This window comes from Astatotilapia calliptera, chromosome 17, assembly GCF_900246225.1.
Source record: "Astatotilapia calliptera chromosome 17, fAstCal1.2, whole genome shotgun sequence".
Lineage (NCBI taxonomy): Eukaryota > Metazoa > Chordata > Actinopteri > Cichliformes > Cichlidae > Astatotilapia > Astatotilapia calliptera.
Window position 1 is genome coordinate 11,693,818 of NC_039318.1, and position 17,210 is coordinate 11,711,027.

At 40.4% G+C, this 17,210-nt stretch overlaps 1 protein-coding gene across 3 annotated transcripts; it reads left to right on the plus strand.

Annotated features, from left to right (window-relative positions):
- Positions 1-1,589: 1,589 nt before the first annotated feature.
- On the plus strand, positions 1,590-17,087 carry LOC113008866 (G-protein-signaling modulator 2-like). 3 transcript variants are annotated; one of them, XM_026146726.1, is made up of 16 exons: positions 1,590-2,127; positions 2,216-2,257; positions 8,493-8,714; positions 9,087-9,222; positions 9,588-9,727; positions 10,586-10,709; positions 10,832-10,947; positions 11,419-11,574; positions 12,156-12,264; positions 12,437-12,602; positions 12,823-12,920; positions 13,275-13,460; positions 14,587-14,746; positions 15,274-15,459; positions 15,544-15,659; positions 16,308-17,087. In XM_026146726.1, exons 1-16 carry the CDS (start codon positions 2,120-2,122, stop codon positions 16,473-16,475), a joined length of 2,133 nt encoding a protein of 710 aa, XP_026002511.1. In that variant the 5' UTR covers positions 1,590-2,119; the 3' UTR covers positions 16,476-17,087. The 3 variants fall into 3 exon arrangements, with proteins under 3 accessions (XP_026002511.1, XP_026002512.1, XP_026002510.1); XM_026146727.1 differs by lacking the exon at positions 2,216-2,257 and having other exon boundaries at positions 1,591-2,127; XM_026146725.1 differs by lacking the exons at positions 1,590-2,127; positions 2,216-2,257 and adding an exon at positions 6,211-6,615.
- Positions 17,088-17,210: the final 123 nt, after the last annotated feature.

Consider the following 17,210-nt stretch of genomic DNA (forward strand, 5'->3'; position numbering starts at 1 on the left):
CAGCAGCATCTCAGTGTTTTTTAAGGCCAGTGTGTCAGAAACTAGCTATTAGGAAAACCACACACACACACACACACACACACAGAGCAATGTCGAGTCCAGACCAAAGACAAATTCAGAAACATATAAGCCAAGAAATGAAATATGACTAAGACAGAGCAAACCAGGTCAGGTCTCTGCAGTATGTCTTCATTTAAGAGACAGCAGAACATTATTTGAGCTTCATGCTTGACAGAGACGAAGATGAATGAAAAATGAAAAAAGCTAAAATAACCATTCGGAACACCATCCCCCCTGACATTAGCAAAATACCAGCAGGACTCATATGACAGCCATGTAAACAATTTCAGTGACTGACGACGTCAAGTTGTAAACGTCGTACAGAGGTTTAAGTGTCTGTGACTCCCTAAATGCATCAAAACATCACTGCCATTCTTGATAATGCATTCTTCTGAATTGCAGCAAACTGGAAGCACAAGTTACATTTTCTTTATTTTCCATATGGTTCTTAGCTTTCTGTGCTACGACAAATCCCCCAAAGCTACAAAAGAAGGAAGCTTAGGGTGTTAATGACCCTGTGATTCTCCCTGCCTTGTTCAAATTACACGAAAGCTTTCTGGGTACAACAGGACATCCCATGCGGTGACTGTGTGATTCACAAGTCTCAGACAGCTCTTCCTCTTTTTTTTTGTTGAAAAAAATTGCAACAGTTGTGAAAAAAAAAATCGTCAGTAAAGGCAGAGTATATGTGAGTAGTCCTGTGTGATGTAGTCATTTCATTACTTCAGTCTGACAACTATTTCTGGATAAAACAAAAAGAAACCAAAACTGAGCTCTTGGCCAGCTGCTGGGACAATCTAACCAGCAAATAGCTGTTTTAAATCATCAATTAAAAGTATTAATTGGCAGAATTAGTGAGCAAAAGTAGCTAAACTGTTTTGAGGCATTTATTTGGGCAGTTTAGAGAAGAAATGACACTTGGGAGAGACAGTGAATGACAACTAGAGGTGGCCGGGTCAGTCCAATGCTAGTACTGGTGTCAGATTGATAGTAGGAACGATATTTTGTTTCAGTCCTGAAACACTGAATTGTGTTAAATAAATTATTGTTTATAAATGAAAAAATATATACCTCATGCACATGTGCATTAGAAAAATGTCTGAATCTTTTTTGTGTTGACTGTCTGTCACCTCTATTTTATTTGCCCTATGGCACATTTAAACAACGGAAGTTGACCCAAAGAGGCAAGCACATTTACATTCCAGGTCTCCAACAGTTTCAAAAATATAGTAAAAGCTGAGAGGTGTGTTTTGATTGTGTAAAGTAGAAAGAAAAAAAAACTAAATAAAATCACAGTGATTTAGTGGTTTTTAAAATGGCTTCAGAATTTGCAAACTAATGATGATTCATCTCAAAAATCATGACACATTGCTCTCGCCGCTAAAAGCTGCCTTTACAGGTTAAAAATATCAGTATTGACAAAATTGGCCCTCTATTTACTTGGTCAGTAGGTAATTTTTTACGGCACTAAATTTGCAGTATTGCACAGCACTAAGGACAGCTAAATGCCTGGGTGAAGACTACGACTACAACCATCAGTAAGGGACATACCTTTATTTTGAAATCCTAAACGTTGCGTTGCGCGTTTGTCGTAATTCCCACTTAGTCAAAGTGATTTAAACAAACTGCTACACTTTGCCACCCTACTTTTAAATATTTTTACCGGACTACACAAGACATCTGCCGTAATTTGCTTGTTTTGAAAATGAGTCGCAAAGAATAGCGCCGTGCGGCAGGGGGCGGGAGAGACCTTCAAAGCTAGGCACGCTGTATTAATTGAGGCTATTCGCTAGTACGCGAATAGCCTCAACTGGTTTATTAACAATCCCTGACTTCCAACGACGGATAGTTGACAGTGGAGGTTTACAACCGCCCTTCTGCAAACGTCACCTCAAGAACTTTTTAACGACGTGATTGGTCAGGTTACAGCACCATTGCCAAATATTTCCCATGACACTTGAAGGCAGCAACCGTGGAATCCTAATTGGAGTCAGATTTTGAGCTCGAGGAGTGGCTTCGACTTGTGCTTCCCGAGACACCAGAGTCATCTTCCTCCCAGATGGACGAGTGAGTAGTAACGCTACTGTAAACAACCCGGTGGAAAACAAAACAAACACTTTGGAAGATTTTTGACTTGACTATTTTCTTTACCGAGCTGGAGCCATGTTTGTGGTGTATTCGCGGACTTCACTTTGAGGTAGGTGAAAGAAACATCTGGGAAGTTTTGGTGTCGTTTGGTCGTGGTGGTTAATTTCTAGAAACAGTCGTTTACACATTTAAGGTAGCTTTAGTCTCTGTGAGACCTTCATACGTTTGGACTGTCACAATAGCTTCTATAACAAGTGACACCGTCTGCCGTTCAGTCAGACAGGGGGCATGTGAGGGCTTGCTCAGGTTTAACTGACTCATTTCCAGCTTTCTAATACAGAATTTCCTAAACATGACCAAGGCTGTGTCATGAGTTTAGGGAAGAAATGTAGCGTGAGCCAGTACACGGACCAAACAAATGGTAGCTTTAGGTGTTAAATCGTAGCACAAAAAAAAACCCCCCAACAACAACAAAAATAAGTTTTGTTTTTTAAGTAGTGTATTGCTACAGCTTTGGCTACATGGTGAAACCCACTCAACTAGTTTAACATAAACAGTAATTACAGGGCAGGCAGCAGTTATGATGTTGAAGCTCAGTTTGCTATTTAAATAGGCTGCGACCCATTTTCCCATGTAGGGCTGGGTTTAAGTCTCTAATGATGGTTTCTGGTGAGCTTTCTTCAGGGGAAAAAGAAAGAAAGAAGCTGTTAGCACTTCAGAGAGCATCACTTAATTGGAGAGAGATTGGCTGGGCGTATTTCTATGGAAATTATTTTTGGATGTCACTTTGAGCTCTCTTTTTTTTCTTTTTTCTTTTTCTTTTTCTTTTTTAATGCATGGGTGAGTAAGAGGCTTCCAAAGAGCAGCGGTGGGGTGGTGCTTTCGTTTGTAGTTGTCCACACTTTCTTTGCAAAATGCAGCAAAATTAGGAGGATTTGTTGTGTCAGCTTTTTTTGTATTATGGGAAATTAAAAGCAGTGGGCTGGGTTTTTTTTTTCTTCTTTTTTTAAGGATGTTTTAAAAAATATTTATCACTGGATCTTCAGCAGAGAGCTGTGGTTAAAGGCTATGGAGCTGCTGCAGGACTGCACATTGCTCTTATAATTCTTCAGAATTATAAAAATTCATATTTAAAGCAGCGTTTGACAAATGAGATCTAGATTTAGGCCAAACTGGGTGGAAAGTGAAAGAAAACTGGACTTATTTGGCTGCTCATTGTGATCAGTTTTGGTTTTACTGTGCCGCACTTCCTCCTGATTGTCATTTACTGTAATGGAACATTGCACATGTATAGTGCTTGATCTTGAATGTTTTCCAGTCAGCTGATTTTTTTTTTTCTTCATTCTACTCTCAAGAAAATCTGATGGCTTTTTTTTCACCCCCTCTTCTTTTAAGCTTTAAAAAGTAAAATCTCAGTTTGACAGGTATTGCTAAAAGTGCGACGCAGAACCGACTTTTAAGTTTGCTCTCGATTGTTGGCAGACGTCATGGTCCCTGCATCGGAAACGACTTTCCCTTTGGGATCCGTGTGCACTGCAACACTGTCAAAACTTTAGAGCGCATGATGATGCTTTCACCCAAAAAAAGAGGGGGAAAAAGGAAAATGGTGCAGTCAGCTGGAGTGCCTTCTCTGAAAACAGTTCAGTCAGTGAATGAGGTCATAGGATAAATGGATCCATTCAGGCCAACAGGGAGGCAAACAAGCCTAGTACAGCTCAGTATGTGCAAAATAGGTCAAAAATCAAGAAAAAGGGCATCAACGGCAGCATGATCAGAAAGACAGGAGGTGTGAAACTAGTAGTTGGATTTCGAGTTTCTGTTTGGACACGGTCTTGGGAACTGGGCATGAGGAACATGAGCACTTTCTCATTGTTTTGAATGTGAAGGGATTTTTCTTGGCATACGATTGACACTGAGTAGGTGAACATCATTTTGAATGCAGTAGCGTGCCCATTGCATTGTGTGCACTGTTCATGACAAATCCCCAGTCATTTTTTAAGCATGAAAATCAAAGAGCATGCCACAGAGCAGTGGTACCCAATGCAAGCTCTTCCCCTTCGAGACAGTGTCTGTGTATTCTGTTTATTTACCACATATTGCAACTTGAGGAGAGATCGCTATTGCTTTGAACAAGTACGTGAACTGACAGCTTCCACAGAACTCCTGGCAGCATGTGCAGCTATGAAAATAATTAAATTATAAAGCTCTGCTGATTCAATTGTCTTCCCATCTGTGTCTCGTCAAACACCCTTGATTGATTGTGTTAGTTTTTGCTTGTGAGTTGGTTTTTGTTTTTTTTCTTTACATGTGTGCATGACAGTGAGTGTTTTCTCTTGCACCTCAGCTCTGGTTTCCAGATAAGAGGTGGGACAGAGATGGTGCGACAGCTGAACCCATGCATAGCAGCATGCGGGCGTTCTCCATGAATCTGTTGCATGTATATTTCGTGTCAGTTAGTTCCCAGATTTTTCTTCAAAACAAAAAAAGCTTGGTTCACCTTGAGCCGAGGAGTTGACAGGAATACATAATGTGGTTCAGTCTCTGGCTCCTTATAGGACTGCTTGGCTGACTGTCATGTTTGGCAGCTTTGCTCTGCAATGTGCATACGACAGAGAGCATTTACTCCATGTGCGCCTCAGGTAGGCTTGTGTTTGCGTTTACTTAAACTGTGCCATGCTTTTGTGCCGTTCTCTCTGAATATAAAATCAGAGAGATTAGAAGAACACGACTGAAGAGTAATGGAATAATCCACATTATTTGGCGTGGAGTGATAAGAGCTGAAAATCTGAATGCTGACACGCGTAAGAGCTTCCATACTGAATGGCACAATTACCTCAATTTGAAGTTACAGCTAATTAAATGCTTTACTTTTTTTCCACAATAGTAGTAACAATAATAATACTACTACTAATAATAATAATAATAATTAAGGAAAGAATCACTCACATTTGTATTTATCATTAGTTTATCTGCTAAGTTTGTGTCTGTGTCAGTAACATGAGACCTGATTGGCTAGCTGATGACAGATTCTGGATGGCCCACAGGAGGTCCTCCTGAGCCACGGTGTAAATATTTCATGGCAGGACCGAAATAGTTGTGAGAAAATGAACCTGATTACAAAGCTGTGCTGTCATGTTGTTGACTCTGACTCTCATGTTTAGCTCTGCATGTAACTGATATAGTATATGACATATATTTTGGGAAACGGCGTAGGGTAGAGACATAATTGAGCTGCATGCACAAGCCCAGTCAAACCGGTTTGCTACTGGCATATTTTCCTTTGAATGAATTCCATTCTGTGTGTTCGGCAACAGCTAGCATGCAGGTAAATAAGACAACCTGATAATGGAGATTTTCTTTTACTTTGAAGTCATAGCCATAGATGAGAAGTAGCAGGATAATAATTTATATATTATTATTCCTACATAAGTAACTCATAGCTAATTAGGAGAATTTTACTAATGCATTTTCTTGTCTAATACATTTCTACGTGCACCAACGTTCACCTCTTTGTATAACAATTGACCTGGCGTTTGGTCAGCTGAGGTGGTGGCTTTAAAGTCACATGGCTTGCTCTAGTGATCGTGGACAAGGATGAGGAAATGTCCACCCCAGAGGGCACTTTGGTCCAGCCTTCTTAATTCAGACAAGTGGATTTCTTCGGATCCGCAACAGCTGAGATACGAGAAGCTTTGGTTAAGGGATTGTGAAGGGGTGTGAATTTATTTTTGGCTTTCCGTACCTAATACATCTCTATGTTGTCCACTGTGGGATTTGCCAAAAGAAATCACAGAGAGTCATTCTAATAAAAGATGATGTGTCTTATTAAAATGAACACTATTGTCCAGGTAAAACATTTTTATATGTTAATAGTAGAATGTGTGTACATCCAGACTGCATGCTGCAGAATGATTATTTCATGCGGAGTCAAGCAAATAGCCTTAGGGTTCACTAGAGCCACTTAAAGTGACTATAATTACCTCGCAGGTCTGGCCTAATTGGAAGTGACACATACCATCAGGTGGATTAGATGTGCAGGTTACCAATGGCTAAGTGAGAAATATAACAATCATTTGAACATGCCAGCCTCGCGGACTGCTCTAACTTAAATCATATCAGCTCTGTAACAGCCTGCTGTTAATCCGTCTTCACCTAAACAAAAGGTCTCCCAGCCTTTCACCTGGCCATCGAGGTCGACGTGAACGCTGAGAGGATTAAGTCCTTTGTTTTGCTGCTACGAGTTAGCGGGGCGCACGCAGGGAAGGCGGCCTATCCGTGGGGGTTTTCTTTATTTCTTTGAAATTGAGACACCGTAGCTGTGTGCGTTATGTGTATGCACGCGAAAGTAGAGAAGATAAAGGGTGCAGTGCTGAACGAGCTGGGTTTGCTCCTGAGAGTCATTGAGAAGCTTGAAATGTCTGTCGTGTCAACTTGTCTCGAGTGCATCAGAAGGGGAAGAGGCGACAGGTATGTGAGCCAGGGTATTGGATTGTCACTTGTCTTTGACCGGGAGCAACAAAATGTCCAGTTACATGTCAGAAAGCATGTTAATATACAGGAAACACTGTGGTACTCTGAGGTCCTACATTGTACACATACGTCTCAACAGCTTACAGTTAGTGTTTTTGTGGAATTTAAAGTCTTCAACATATTGTAAACAATAAAGACATCCTTTTTTTTTTAATGCATTAGTGCTTTAGTAAGAAAAGGTTTAGTTTATTTACATTACTTTTAACCTTTTGAAAGAACATCTCTGCTCTCTAGCTGAGATTAAATACTTCTATTCTTGTAACCAAAGTGTGCTCAAGTAGCCATGGAACATTCAGAAGAGGAAATCTCTAAGTTTAGAAAGTAAATGCAGCACATCACAGATGAAGATATATTAGTTTGTTTGTTTATTTATTTATTTTAATGAATCCTATGAAACCACATTTTGCCATTCATAAATTACTTGTTAATTCCTGAATGGAGCAACCTAACAAACCAAATAGTATTGCAGACAACACAGCAGAATGTGGTTTCATTTCCTCAGAGGGCTGAGGGGGTTGAGGGGGCGGGGGATAACTGGTATGGTCTCTTTGGGAGATGGGGTCACAAGTGTGCAAGGGTAATTATAAACCTGTGATTGTTCTGATTAAAAAGAAATGCCTGCATGTGTGTGCTTTTCCTGTGGCAGACACACAAATTTTAACCCAGTTCATGAAAGTAAACCGCTTTGTTTTAATGCAGAGCAATATTGCTGTTCCTCCAAATTTAGTATCAATCAACAAGTCAAGTCATGTTAATGCTGTAGTTGTGAAACTGTTGCAGCCGTGCATGACTGGATTTGTTTTACAAATTTATTGTGCATTTGCTCATGACAGATTTTTTTTTCCCCTCTCGGTTTTGTTTCATTGACAGTTTTGAAGCTGAAAAAAGTAAAAGATGATTGAGAGTGCAAAAATGTTAGACCTTATTAGTTTAGCTAATGTCATGGTTAAATGTAAAGTACACGTTGTCATTTCAGGGTAAATGTGGCAGTTTAGGAGTTGGACAGGAAATGCTTGGTCCTATTTTGGAATTATAGTTGTTGGGTCTGGTTTCACAGACTGGAGGTTTTTTTTTTTTTGTTTTGTTTTTCCTGCTTCTCATTTGGAGTTTCTCTTTCTTGTGTTGTGTGGTAATTCGACTGTTAAAAAGGGATCTCCACAGTGAGCCAGTGAGATGAGTTCATGTGTTAGTTGAGTGATCTAACCTCCAGGTTATTTGGCCCCGTTTCAAAACACAGATGATCTCTCCGCGGTGGCACTTTAGCTTATTTCTTTGTAGTAAAGGACATTCGTGCAATTTAAAAAGTGGTTGTTTCAGATTTTGCTTGAACAATTTGTCAATTTGTTGTTAAGTCACTTCAGAAAGGTTTTTGCTAAATGTGATCTGTTGAATAATTCAAACAACCAAAATGGAATTTTTGGCATCTTTTTTTTTTTTTCCCCTCGCTGGCAGCAGATTCTCTTAAATGATAATTTTCTGCTCTTTTACATCATTTTTGAGTAGATGAATATTTTTTTCTAATATGCTAGGAAATTGATTGGTTAATCAAAACCTAGTCAAGAGTAATCCGTTTTACCGGTAGTAATTTGGAAGAAAAAAAAATCGGTACCGTACATTTGAATGGATGAGTGTGTCCACACTTATGTTCGGGACTGTGGACGTGACAGAGTATTGAGTTGTAGTTTTGTGGCTCAGCATGAGTAAGGGGGAAGGGGAGAATTATAACTGGTTTGGCATCCTTCTGATTTAGTAAGGTATTTCAGCCTTGTGATTAAACACACTGTGATTTCTCGCCTGGTCCCGCCTCCCTGCAGGATGGAGTCATCATGTCTGGACCTGGCTCTGGAAGGTGAGCGGCTCTGTAAGACCGGGGACTACCGAGCGGGTGTGTCCTTCTTTGAGTCTGCCATCCAGGTTGGAACAGAGGACCTCCAGATCCTCAGTGCCATCTACAGCCAGCTGGGAAATGCCTACTTTCACCTTCAAGAGTATAATAAAGCTCTGGAATACCATCGGCATGACCTCACACTCACCAGGTGAACATTTTTAAAATATGATTGTTAAACAAATCAACCTAATCTCTTCATTTTTAAGTCTTTTGAGTTGATTGTACAACTGTTTTGACCTTGGTCAGCCTACACACACACACGCGCACACACGTATAGTCTAACAATACATTCAGGATTAAGTGCTACAACTTTTTTTTTTTTAAATCACTATATCTCCCCTCCTTGATTAAACTGCTAAACTAGACTCCAGTGTATTACTGCTTGCAGCTGCAAATTACTTTCTTGCCTCTTGTGTTTTCTATCTAATACACATAAGGAATACACTGATATTCCAATCTAATTATTTCCTAATGCTTATTTTTTTTATTTATTTTTTTTAAATCTTCATTACAATCCCAGAACAATTGGAGATGAAGTTGGAGAGGCCAAAGCCAGTGGTAACCTTGGAAACACATTAAAGCTTTTAGGACGGTATGATGAAGCAGTGGTTTGCTGCCAAAGACATTTGGAAATCACGAGAGCCATATATGATAAGGTGGGTAATGTTTTATTTATTATTTCAACACAGGCGGAGCATCCCCCAGCTGTTTTTTATTTCAGCAACATAAGATTAAATTATTTTCACTGTTTTGTCATTTAGTCTGTGACTAAATTGCTCATATACTGTGATTACCATAAATGGATCCAAATTTGTTACAACTGTACCACGTAACGTGCTGTGGAGCCACAGAACACTTCGCGCACACGTGACGACTGCATTGACTCGGTGTACCAGCATCTAGAATAGTTCTGCAGGCTGCATGCAAGCACCAAAGTCTGGTGTCTGTGTATTTTAAGTATGTAATTACAGCGCCGGTCACTTTGGTTTCCGTCTGTGAAAATCTGTTGTGCGTGTTGTAGGTCGGGCAGGCTCGAGCGCTGTATAATTTCGGAAACGTTTACCACGCCAAGGGCAAGAGCATCTGCTGGAGCGGAGCAGAGCCAGGAGAGTTTTCAGAGGAGGCAAGGATAGCCCTGAGGAAAGCTGCGCAGTACTACGAGTGAGTTGGCATCACTGTTTACCTCTAAGCATTGATTTTGCTTTGTTTACTGCAAAGGTCCCAATGAGATATGACTAAGACGCTGAACTGTGCCACGGTTGGAAGTTGCTTAAAAAATAAGCTTGCCAGAATGGATTAGATATAGAGCTTAAGACAGCTCTGAGGTGCTAGGGTGGTGTATGGTTTTTTGTAATAAAGTTGTTTAATAATCATTTCCATTGCCTCACATTTCACTGACTAACATCAATGTCTTTGCATCAGTGGCAGGCGATATTTATATAACTGAACAGTTTGGAGTGGCATTGAAACTGTTGTGTCCCATGCAGCTCTAATCAAAATTGTCATTTTTGATTGTTTGCTGTTATTTCATTATGCAATGACCACCATGCACATGTAGACAAAGACGAGTTGTAGAAAAAATGGTATGTAATCTTCCACTGATCCATTCAAATGATTTAAAAAAAAAAAAAAAAAAAAAAAAAAACACACACACACACAAAAAATAAACTGTTGCTAAAGTTACTTAAGTTGTTGGGTGGTTGTGCTATCAAGATGTAGGTCATAAGATGGTCCATCAAGAGTTGTGTTTTTTTTTTTTTTTTTTTTTTTTTAAAAGTAGCAGACAAGCTCCGATTGGCATTAAACCCAAGTCGAAGCAAATCTTCGTCTGGCTGTCCAGTGGCCGGCGCAGACTGATCAGTTTCTTGTTGACGACTAGAAAAACAAAAGGAAAAGTGTCTTTTTGTCAAATCTCAGTCAGTCATCACAGAATCACCCAGGAAACCTAAGACAACAGCCATGTGTTTCTGCCACAGTTTTCAATTATAAGTGAGCATTTTCTTGTTATTGTGAACAAAGAGCAAACCTGCACCTGGTGACGGAGCTAGGCGATCGAGCGGCCCAGGGTCGTACCTACGGGAACCTTGGAAACACTTACTATCTACTAGGAGACTTTGAAAACGCAGTAGCTGCACATGAAAAGGTAGGTGCCGAAGTACTCACAACGCTCTTTGATGCTTGTTTAGGAGCTTGGCCAGTATTGTTATGATGCTTAACTCATTCTTTAATAAGATAAGAGTAACATGCACCCTTTTTATTCGATAGCGCCTTCTCATTGCTAAGGAGTTTGGGGATAGGTCTGCTGAGAGGAGGGCCCACTGCAACCTTGGCAATGCACACATATTCCTCAAACAGTTTGACGTGGCGGCCGGTCATTACAAGTGAGGCTCATCATCTTTCTCACTTCATTTGTGGCATGACAGAAAAAAAAGAATGCTGAAAGCGCACTTTTTACTTTTAGGGCTTCTCTTTGTTCTCCTCTTTGTACCATAAATGCTACATTAAAACCTTTTACACATGAACAGACAGCTATAAATGAGTTAGGTTTAAACTGATTCTTGTTCTCTAAGTGATTTACACTGGAGGATGAGTTCATCCCAGCAGCTTAGGAGGAGTTTTTTTGGCTGCACTTCCTCTCTAGTTTTTATGAGCAGCATAGTATTTTTTAATGACTTACTTACAACATTTGACAGTGTTCCTGTAACTTGTCAGTCTGTCATTCCAGCACTTCCTTGACATGGATGTCCTTGGAAAATGAGAACAAAGAGAACAGAAAAGAGCAGATAACAATCATTGTCCTGCACCCGCCCTAGACATTCTTTGACCTTCCTCCTCTTCTCTTTCACCCTCAGGAGGACTTTGCAGCTGGCCAGGGTTTTGAAGGACAAGGCTGTGGAGGCTCAGGCCTGTTACAGTCTGGGAAACACCTACACGCTACTGCAGGACTATGAGAGAGCTATCGATTACCACCTCAAACATCTGGTCATTGCTCAGGATCTTAGCGACCGGTATACCACTGAAAGCCTTTTGTTGTTGTCAGCTTTGCTGCCAAACTGTCCTCAGAAGTGTAATCAGATTGTGCGCTTAACATGTGGGTGGCCGCTGTGGTGTTAAAACAAACATCCAAAAGGAAAAAAGTGCCAAGGAGCAGCATTTACAGTCATTTCATGTTGTAATTGGTTAAGTGTTTATAGATGAGCTTTATATAAAGGCTCTGCAGGATATTTGGGAACAATGGTTATTTTATAATGTGCAAATGTTGTGTTGTTTTTTTTGTTCTTTTTTTTTGAGGGGGGTTGATTTTCTTTTTAGCCTTGTAAAAAGATGTAAAAGGGTTTAAAATAGGCGGTGCTGAGTAAATCTTGTAGAATGTTTTTTGGGGGTTTTTTTTAAACTAGCTGTCATTAATATGTATAGATTTTAGCAAATTGTGCGTGGAAATGTTAAATACCCACTATTGTTGTGAAATACACATGAGCTAATTTTAGTCTCAGCTGTTGTAATTGCAGTGTGTGATAATTTGATGTATGACTACCCGTTATTGCATAATTTCACATGAAGTTACTCAGACTGTTCTGTCTTGCTGCAGCGTCGGTGAAGGAAGAGCTTACTGGAGTCTAGGAAATGCCCACACAGCCCTGGGGAATCATGAGCAAGCCATGCAGTTTGCTGAGAAACATCTAGAAATTGCCAAAGAGGTGACTGTTTACAGTTTTCCTGCTCTTTTAGGAGTTTTATCGGGCCACACCTCCATCTGCTGGTTGAGTAGGGAACAACAGGAAATAATTGCATATGTATTTGTAAAGCCAGATGTAGAAATAGAAATATATCGTATGCTCACAGTAAACTGTAATGTTGTCATTGGTGCAGACCGGAGATAAAAGTAGCGAGGCCACCGCCAGGATGAACTTGTCAGACCTACGGTTGGCTGTAGGCCTCAAGTCCAACCCAAACTTTCATCCCTTCCTCTTCGGCAACACCAATGCAAATAGCTCTGCTCTGACAGGATGCTACCAGGGTTACCCCAGCATACCAGGTAAATCTGGACTTTGTTAACCAGTTCATTTTTACACTTCTGCATGTGTGTAAATGTGCATGAACAAGAGTCGAGTCCTCTTTAACACCAAACCCATGCTGTTAAGATTCAGAAATCCATTTGCTTGTGTCCTGTAGCTTTATGCTGTGACGCTTCACTGAATCATTGTTTTTCCAGTAATGTGGCCACACTGGCTAATTTTTTTTTATTTTTGTTTCAGGGACCAAGAATGCGTCCTTGAACAGAAGTAAAGAAGAGAACTTGGATTACAGTCCAATTTCCCCCAAAAGTCAAAGGGGAGATTTGCCAGCACACCCGGTACGTAAAACTAACTGTGCTCAGTCTTATTTCAAAACTGGCCATAACAAATGAAATGGTCCAAACTCCTGAGCTTTAAATTAGGCTAGCCAAATTTTTAGTTTTATTAGTTTTACTATATTCACTATTTTTAGGAGACAAAGTGGAACAGAGTAACAAAAAACAGCTGTTCTGACAATGAAAACACATTAAATACAAAAAAAAAAGAGTTAATTTTACATGAAAAATGGTTTGCAGAGAATGGTACTTTCTGCTCTGTTCACCCAGCCTGTGCTAGGTAAAAAAAAAAAAAGACTGATCTTGTAATTCTGTCAGTAAGAAAGTCGTATGTTCTGTGTGTTTTTATATATACAGGACTGGGGGGAAGATGCATTCTCTGCGTCTTCAAAAAACAACTCAATCAAGGCTTCCAGTAAGCTTTTCCCCTTCCCCTGGACAAAAAGCAAAAGGCAGAAGGATGACAAATCCTCTCCGGAAGACCAGCGCAAAACCTGCACCAAGGACACGGAGCCTGAGCTGGAAGCACCAGTGCCTCAGAAGGTATGTGTAAGTTAAAGCAGGCAGAAAGACGTAACCCACTCAAAACATTCTTGGAATCCTCGCTGAGCTTCTGGTCAGTGATGATTCAGCCTAAAAGTTCAAAGTGAGCATGTAGCCTGTGACACAACCTCACGCAGATGCCTTCCCACAAAAGTGTTAATGCTGTGGGAGGAAGTTTCTGTGTAGCAGCATGGAGTCATAGTTTCTGTCTTATGTTCATTGTTGTTTTTCTTCCTACTGCTTCAAAGTACTTAAAGGGAAACGGTTTGTCTGTACAATACCGAGTCTGTTAAAATACAGGCCGTTTCAGATTTAAGTGAATTTGTAGCAAAATGTAACACTTGTAGTAATAAACTGTAAACTAGTGAATCTAAGCTTTTGTCCTCTGTGCCTGCAGCTGTCTTGGAGTATGTTGATATCATAAGACAAGAAAAATTGCTACACAAAAAAGGGGCTTTCTTTGTAAAAATCATCCACTCTGCTGCTAGTACAATTATCCCAAGTTGTGATTGGTCAGATGCTGCTAGCAGCACTCTGGGAAACCCTGGGCTAAGTTGCTGAGTTCATAACCAGTTATATGTAACTGCTTATCCTGATTCAAAGATATCCTATGTATGTTGAACTCTCTTTGTAGTACAGGACCCTCACCAGATGAAATTAGATGTGCCACCTCAGAGAATCTGTTGTATATTCAACTGCATCGCAGTTGGTGTAACAAACTGTGTGCACCAGATGAAGAAAGGCTGTGTTAACAAAGGGAGCCGAAAACCACTCAGGATACTTATCTTATTGTATTCATAGCTTTTTATAGTATATTGATGCATAAGTATCAGTAAACATCTACTCCACTCTCTGCCAGAGTGTAAAGGTTCATCTCTTGTCACACTTGCCTTTTAGTCAGTTTTGCCTATAAAATGTTGGAAAATAGAGAAAGTGTTCATCAAAATTTCCCAGAACACAAATGGCATCTTTATTAAAGTTATTTAATTTTCTGTCAAAGGTCAAATTAACTAATTGTTTTAGCTTTACTGTTTTGTTTGTTTGAGTACCTCCGTTATCTGCAGCGTTTTCTGTTGTTATTAAACCTGTTTCATTATTTATTTATAGATTTTTAATGTTTTTGTAGCCAGAAACACGGGACACTATCGGCGAGGACAGCTTTTTCGACGTCCTTTCTCGTTTCCAGGGCAACAGAATGGACGAGCAAAGGTGTACCCTGGATGGCAACAGCCATCTCCCTGCCCATCCCTCTCCCTCCTCCGTCCCACCTGTAGCTGAAAAGAAATGTGAGTCAGTCTTGTGTCCTTACTGATGTTCACGCCATATCTAAAAAGGTGCCAGGTAATATACGAGTGAACTACAGAGAAGGCACTCCCAGTGCTGGCGTACTGTGGTGTGAATGTCACAGAATTATCCTTTTACATGTTGAATGTTGCTTTTCCTCATGGCAGAGATGACCTTAAGTGATTCTCCACCCAAAAAGCTATATTTGTGGTTTTATCCTTTAGTGAGCACAGTGGCGTTTATGAGCCTTTTTGTTATCATTGCACTCGTCTGTAACGGCCATGAGTCCCAGCTTATCACACCCGACAGTCTCTATGAAGGGCAAATTCTTTTCAGCCAGCTTTCAAACCTCCGAGGAATATTTGAAGCGGCACACTTCATTTGGGTGGAGGATTGCTTTAAGATACGGCCCTCTTTTGACGTGTACAAAGTCAAGAGTAAATGTTGGGTTGAGTAGCTAATTGCCCAACTAACAGTTAACTCACTTCCATTGGTTACTCACACACATAATAATTATGTCTGTTTGTAGCTGTTTCAGAGCGCGAACGACTATACCAGGATCCTGGTCATTTCCTGGAGCTGCTGGCCAGCTCCCAAGCCCGCCGTCTGGACGACCAACGGGTCAGCATGACCCCTTTTCCTGGCTTACGTGTCAACACCTCCAACCAGCCTTGTACACCCTCCACCTCCAACACAGATCAAGTCCAGTCACAAGGTAAAGAATGCAAGGAAAAGCCCACTTTTATCCTTTCATTACTCCCCATAATACCACGTAAAGGGTTTCTGGTTTTCTTCCTAGTCCCAGTCCCCACTGCAAATACTACTCGCACACCCTCCCTGTACGGTCGTCTCGAGGCCAGTTCTGAGCAGCCCGAGGGGGATGATGTCTTCTTCGACATGTTAGTCAAATGCCAGGTAAAGAAAATTCATTGCATCACGTCCTGCCTTGTACATGCCCTTAAAGTTTTCCATGTGATAACACTTAGATTCTGGGTCCATGAATTTAGGTCCCAGGAAGTAGCTTTGATAATTTGAACATGGTTGGATAATTCAGGATTATTTATACTAAACAAGAGACTGCTGTACACAGTCTTCTCATGCTGACTGTGCTCCAGGTTAAACAAGGCATTGCCATTTCATTGAAAGTGCAGGGCAGTCCTTCTTAATTGGCACCATATTACCCAGTTCATTCCACGAAATATCCAAGACAAAAAGGGACTCATGTATGTACTTTTCAACCAAGTTGGGTATTTGAAAAGTGAGTTAATGTCTAGGTGTGATAGGCAGTGTAATGCAGTCAAGTGAGAATTTTCATGGGCTATGGCGTGGCAGGCCTCCCAGCCAAAACAATCTACTGGACCTCAGAATAGAAAATATTAGGCCACTCATTTCCAATTTTTATCAGTTTCCATGCTGCACCACTACCCTGGAAATGAGTTTCCTCACTTACCAGTTTCTGCTTTATGCCTAATAAAGTATAATCAGGGGTTAATCAATTCTGATACGTGCAAAGCATCACTAAACACTTCAGTTGGTATAATTTAACTCTCGATTGTGTTTTAGGGTTCCAGACTGAATGACCAGAGGTGTGCTGCTCCACCACCTACAACTAAAGCATCGACTGTTCCTGATGAGGATTTTTTCAGTCTCATCCTGCGTTCCCAATCCAACAGGATGGAGGAGCAACGGGTTCCACCTCCCTCTGGAGTAAACCAGTCCAAACTAGGCTGACGCTGACCAGCGGGGTTTTTTTTTCATATTAAATGAAGTAACAAGCTCTGGCGTTTTGCTTTTGGGTTTGTTTGTTTTTTTGTTTTGTTTTTTTACATTTAAGGAGAGTTTGTAACCTGTAGGAATTCCTGCCTTTTTGGACTGCCCTGACTGATTTCCTGTGCGATCAGGAAGAATACAAAGCAATCTTGCGAGGAAGTCAAGCTCTCAAAACTGGCATCGTGACTTAAAAATCATGTGAAATTTATGATTACAAGACTTGGGAATTTATTTTATTGAAAGGTCACAACTTTTTTTCTTTTTCTTTTTTTTTTTTTAAAAATATTGGTGATGTCACTGGTTGGCTGCTTATATAAGAGACCTCTCTACCAGTGATGTCTGTTTACTCTGGAAGTTTGCATAAAGTCACTCCTGCAAACAGATGGTTGTAGTGGTCACTGGTGGCTGGATTATGTATTCCAAAATCATAAGCCAAAAAGAAAATAATGGATTTTGGCTTCGGTTTCAAGGCTTCAAGTTGGATGGCATATTCGATGAAAGGAAGATGCATTAAAGCAGCGTGGAGTGTGTGTGGTCTGTTTACAACTTCATTAAATGCAAGAATGGAACATCTTTGTTTGAATTGATCTCTGACCTCTCCAGCAGTAATTTGTCAAAGGAGCTCAACTCTTCTCTTGGGAAATAATCCACTGCTACAGCACCGTGGAGCCATATACAATATCTGCTTGCGGATAT

What these genes read in the sequence shown, in the direction of transcription:
- LOC113008866 (XM_026146725.1), top strand. Translation starts at nt 6,476, where the DNA reads ATGTGTATGCACGCGAAAGTAGAGAAGATAAAGGGTGCAGTGCTGAAC. An exon ending in AGAAGGGGAAGAGGCGACAG is followed by an intron (nt 6,616 to 8,492) that starts GTATGTGAGCCA and finishes GCCTCCCTGCAG; the next exon opens with GATGGAGTCATCATGTCTGG. An exon ending in CAGTAGCTGCACATGAAAAG is followed by an intron (nt 10,710 to 10,831) that starts GTAGGTGCCGAA and finishes TTTATTCGATAG; the next exon opens with CGCCTTCTCATTGCTAAGGA.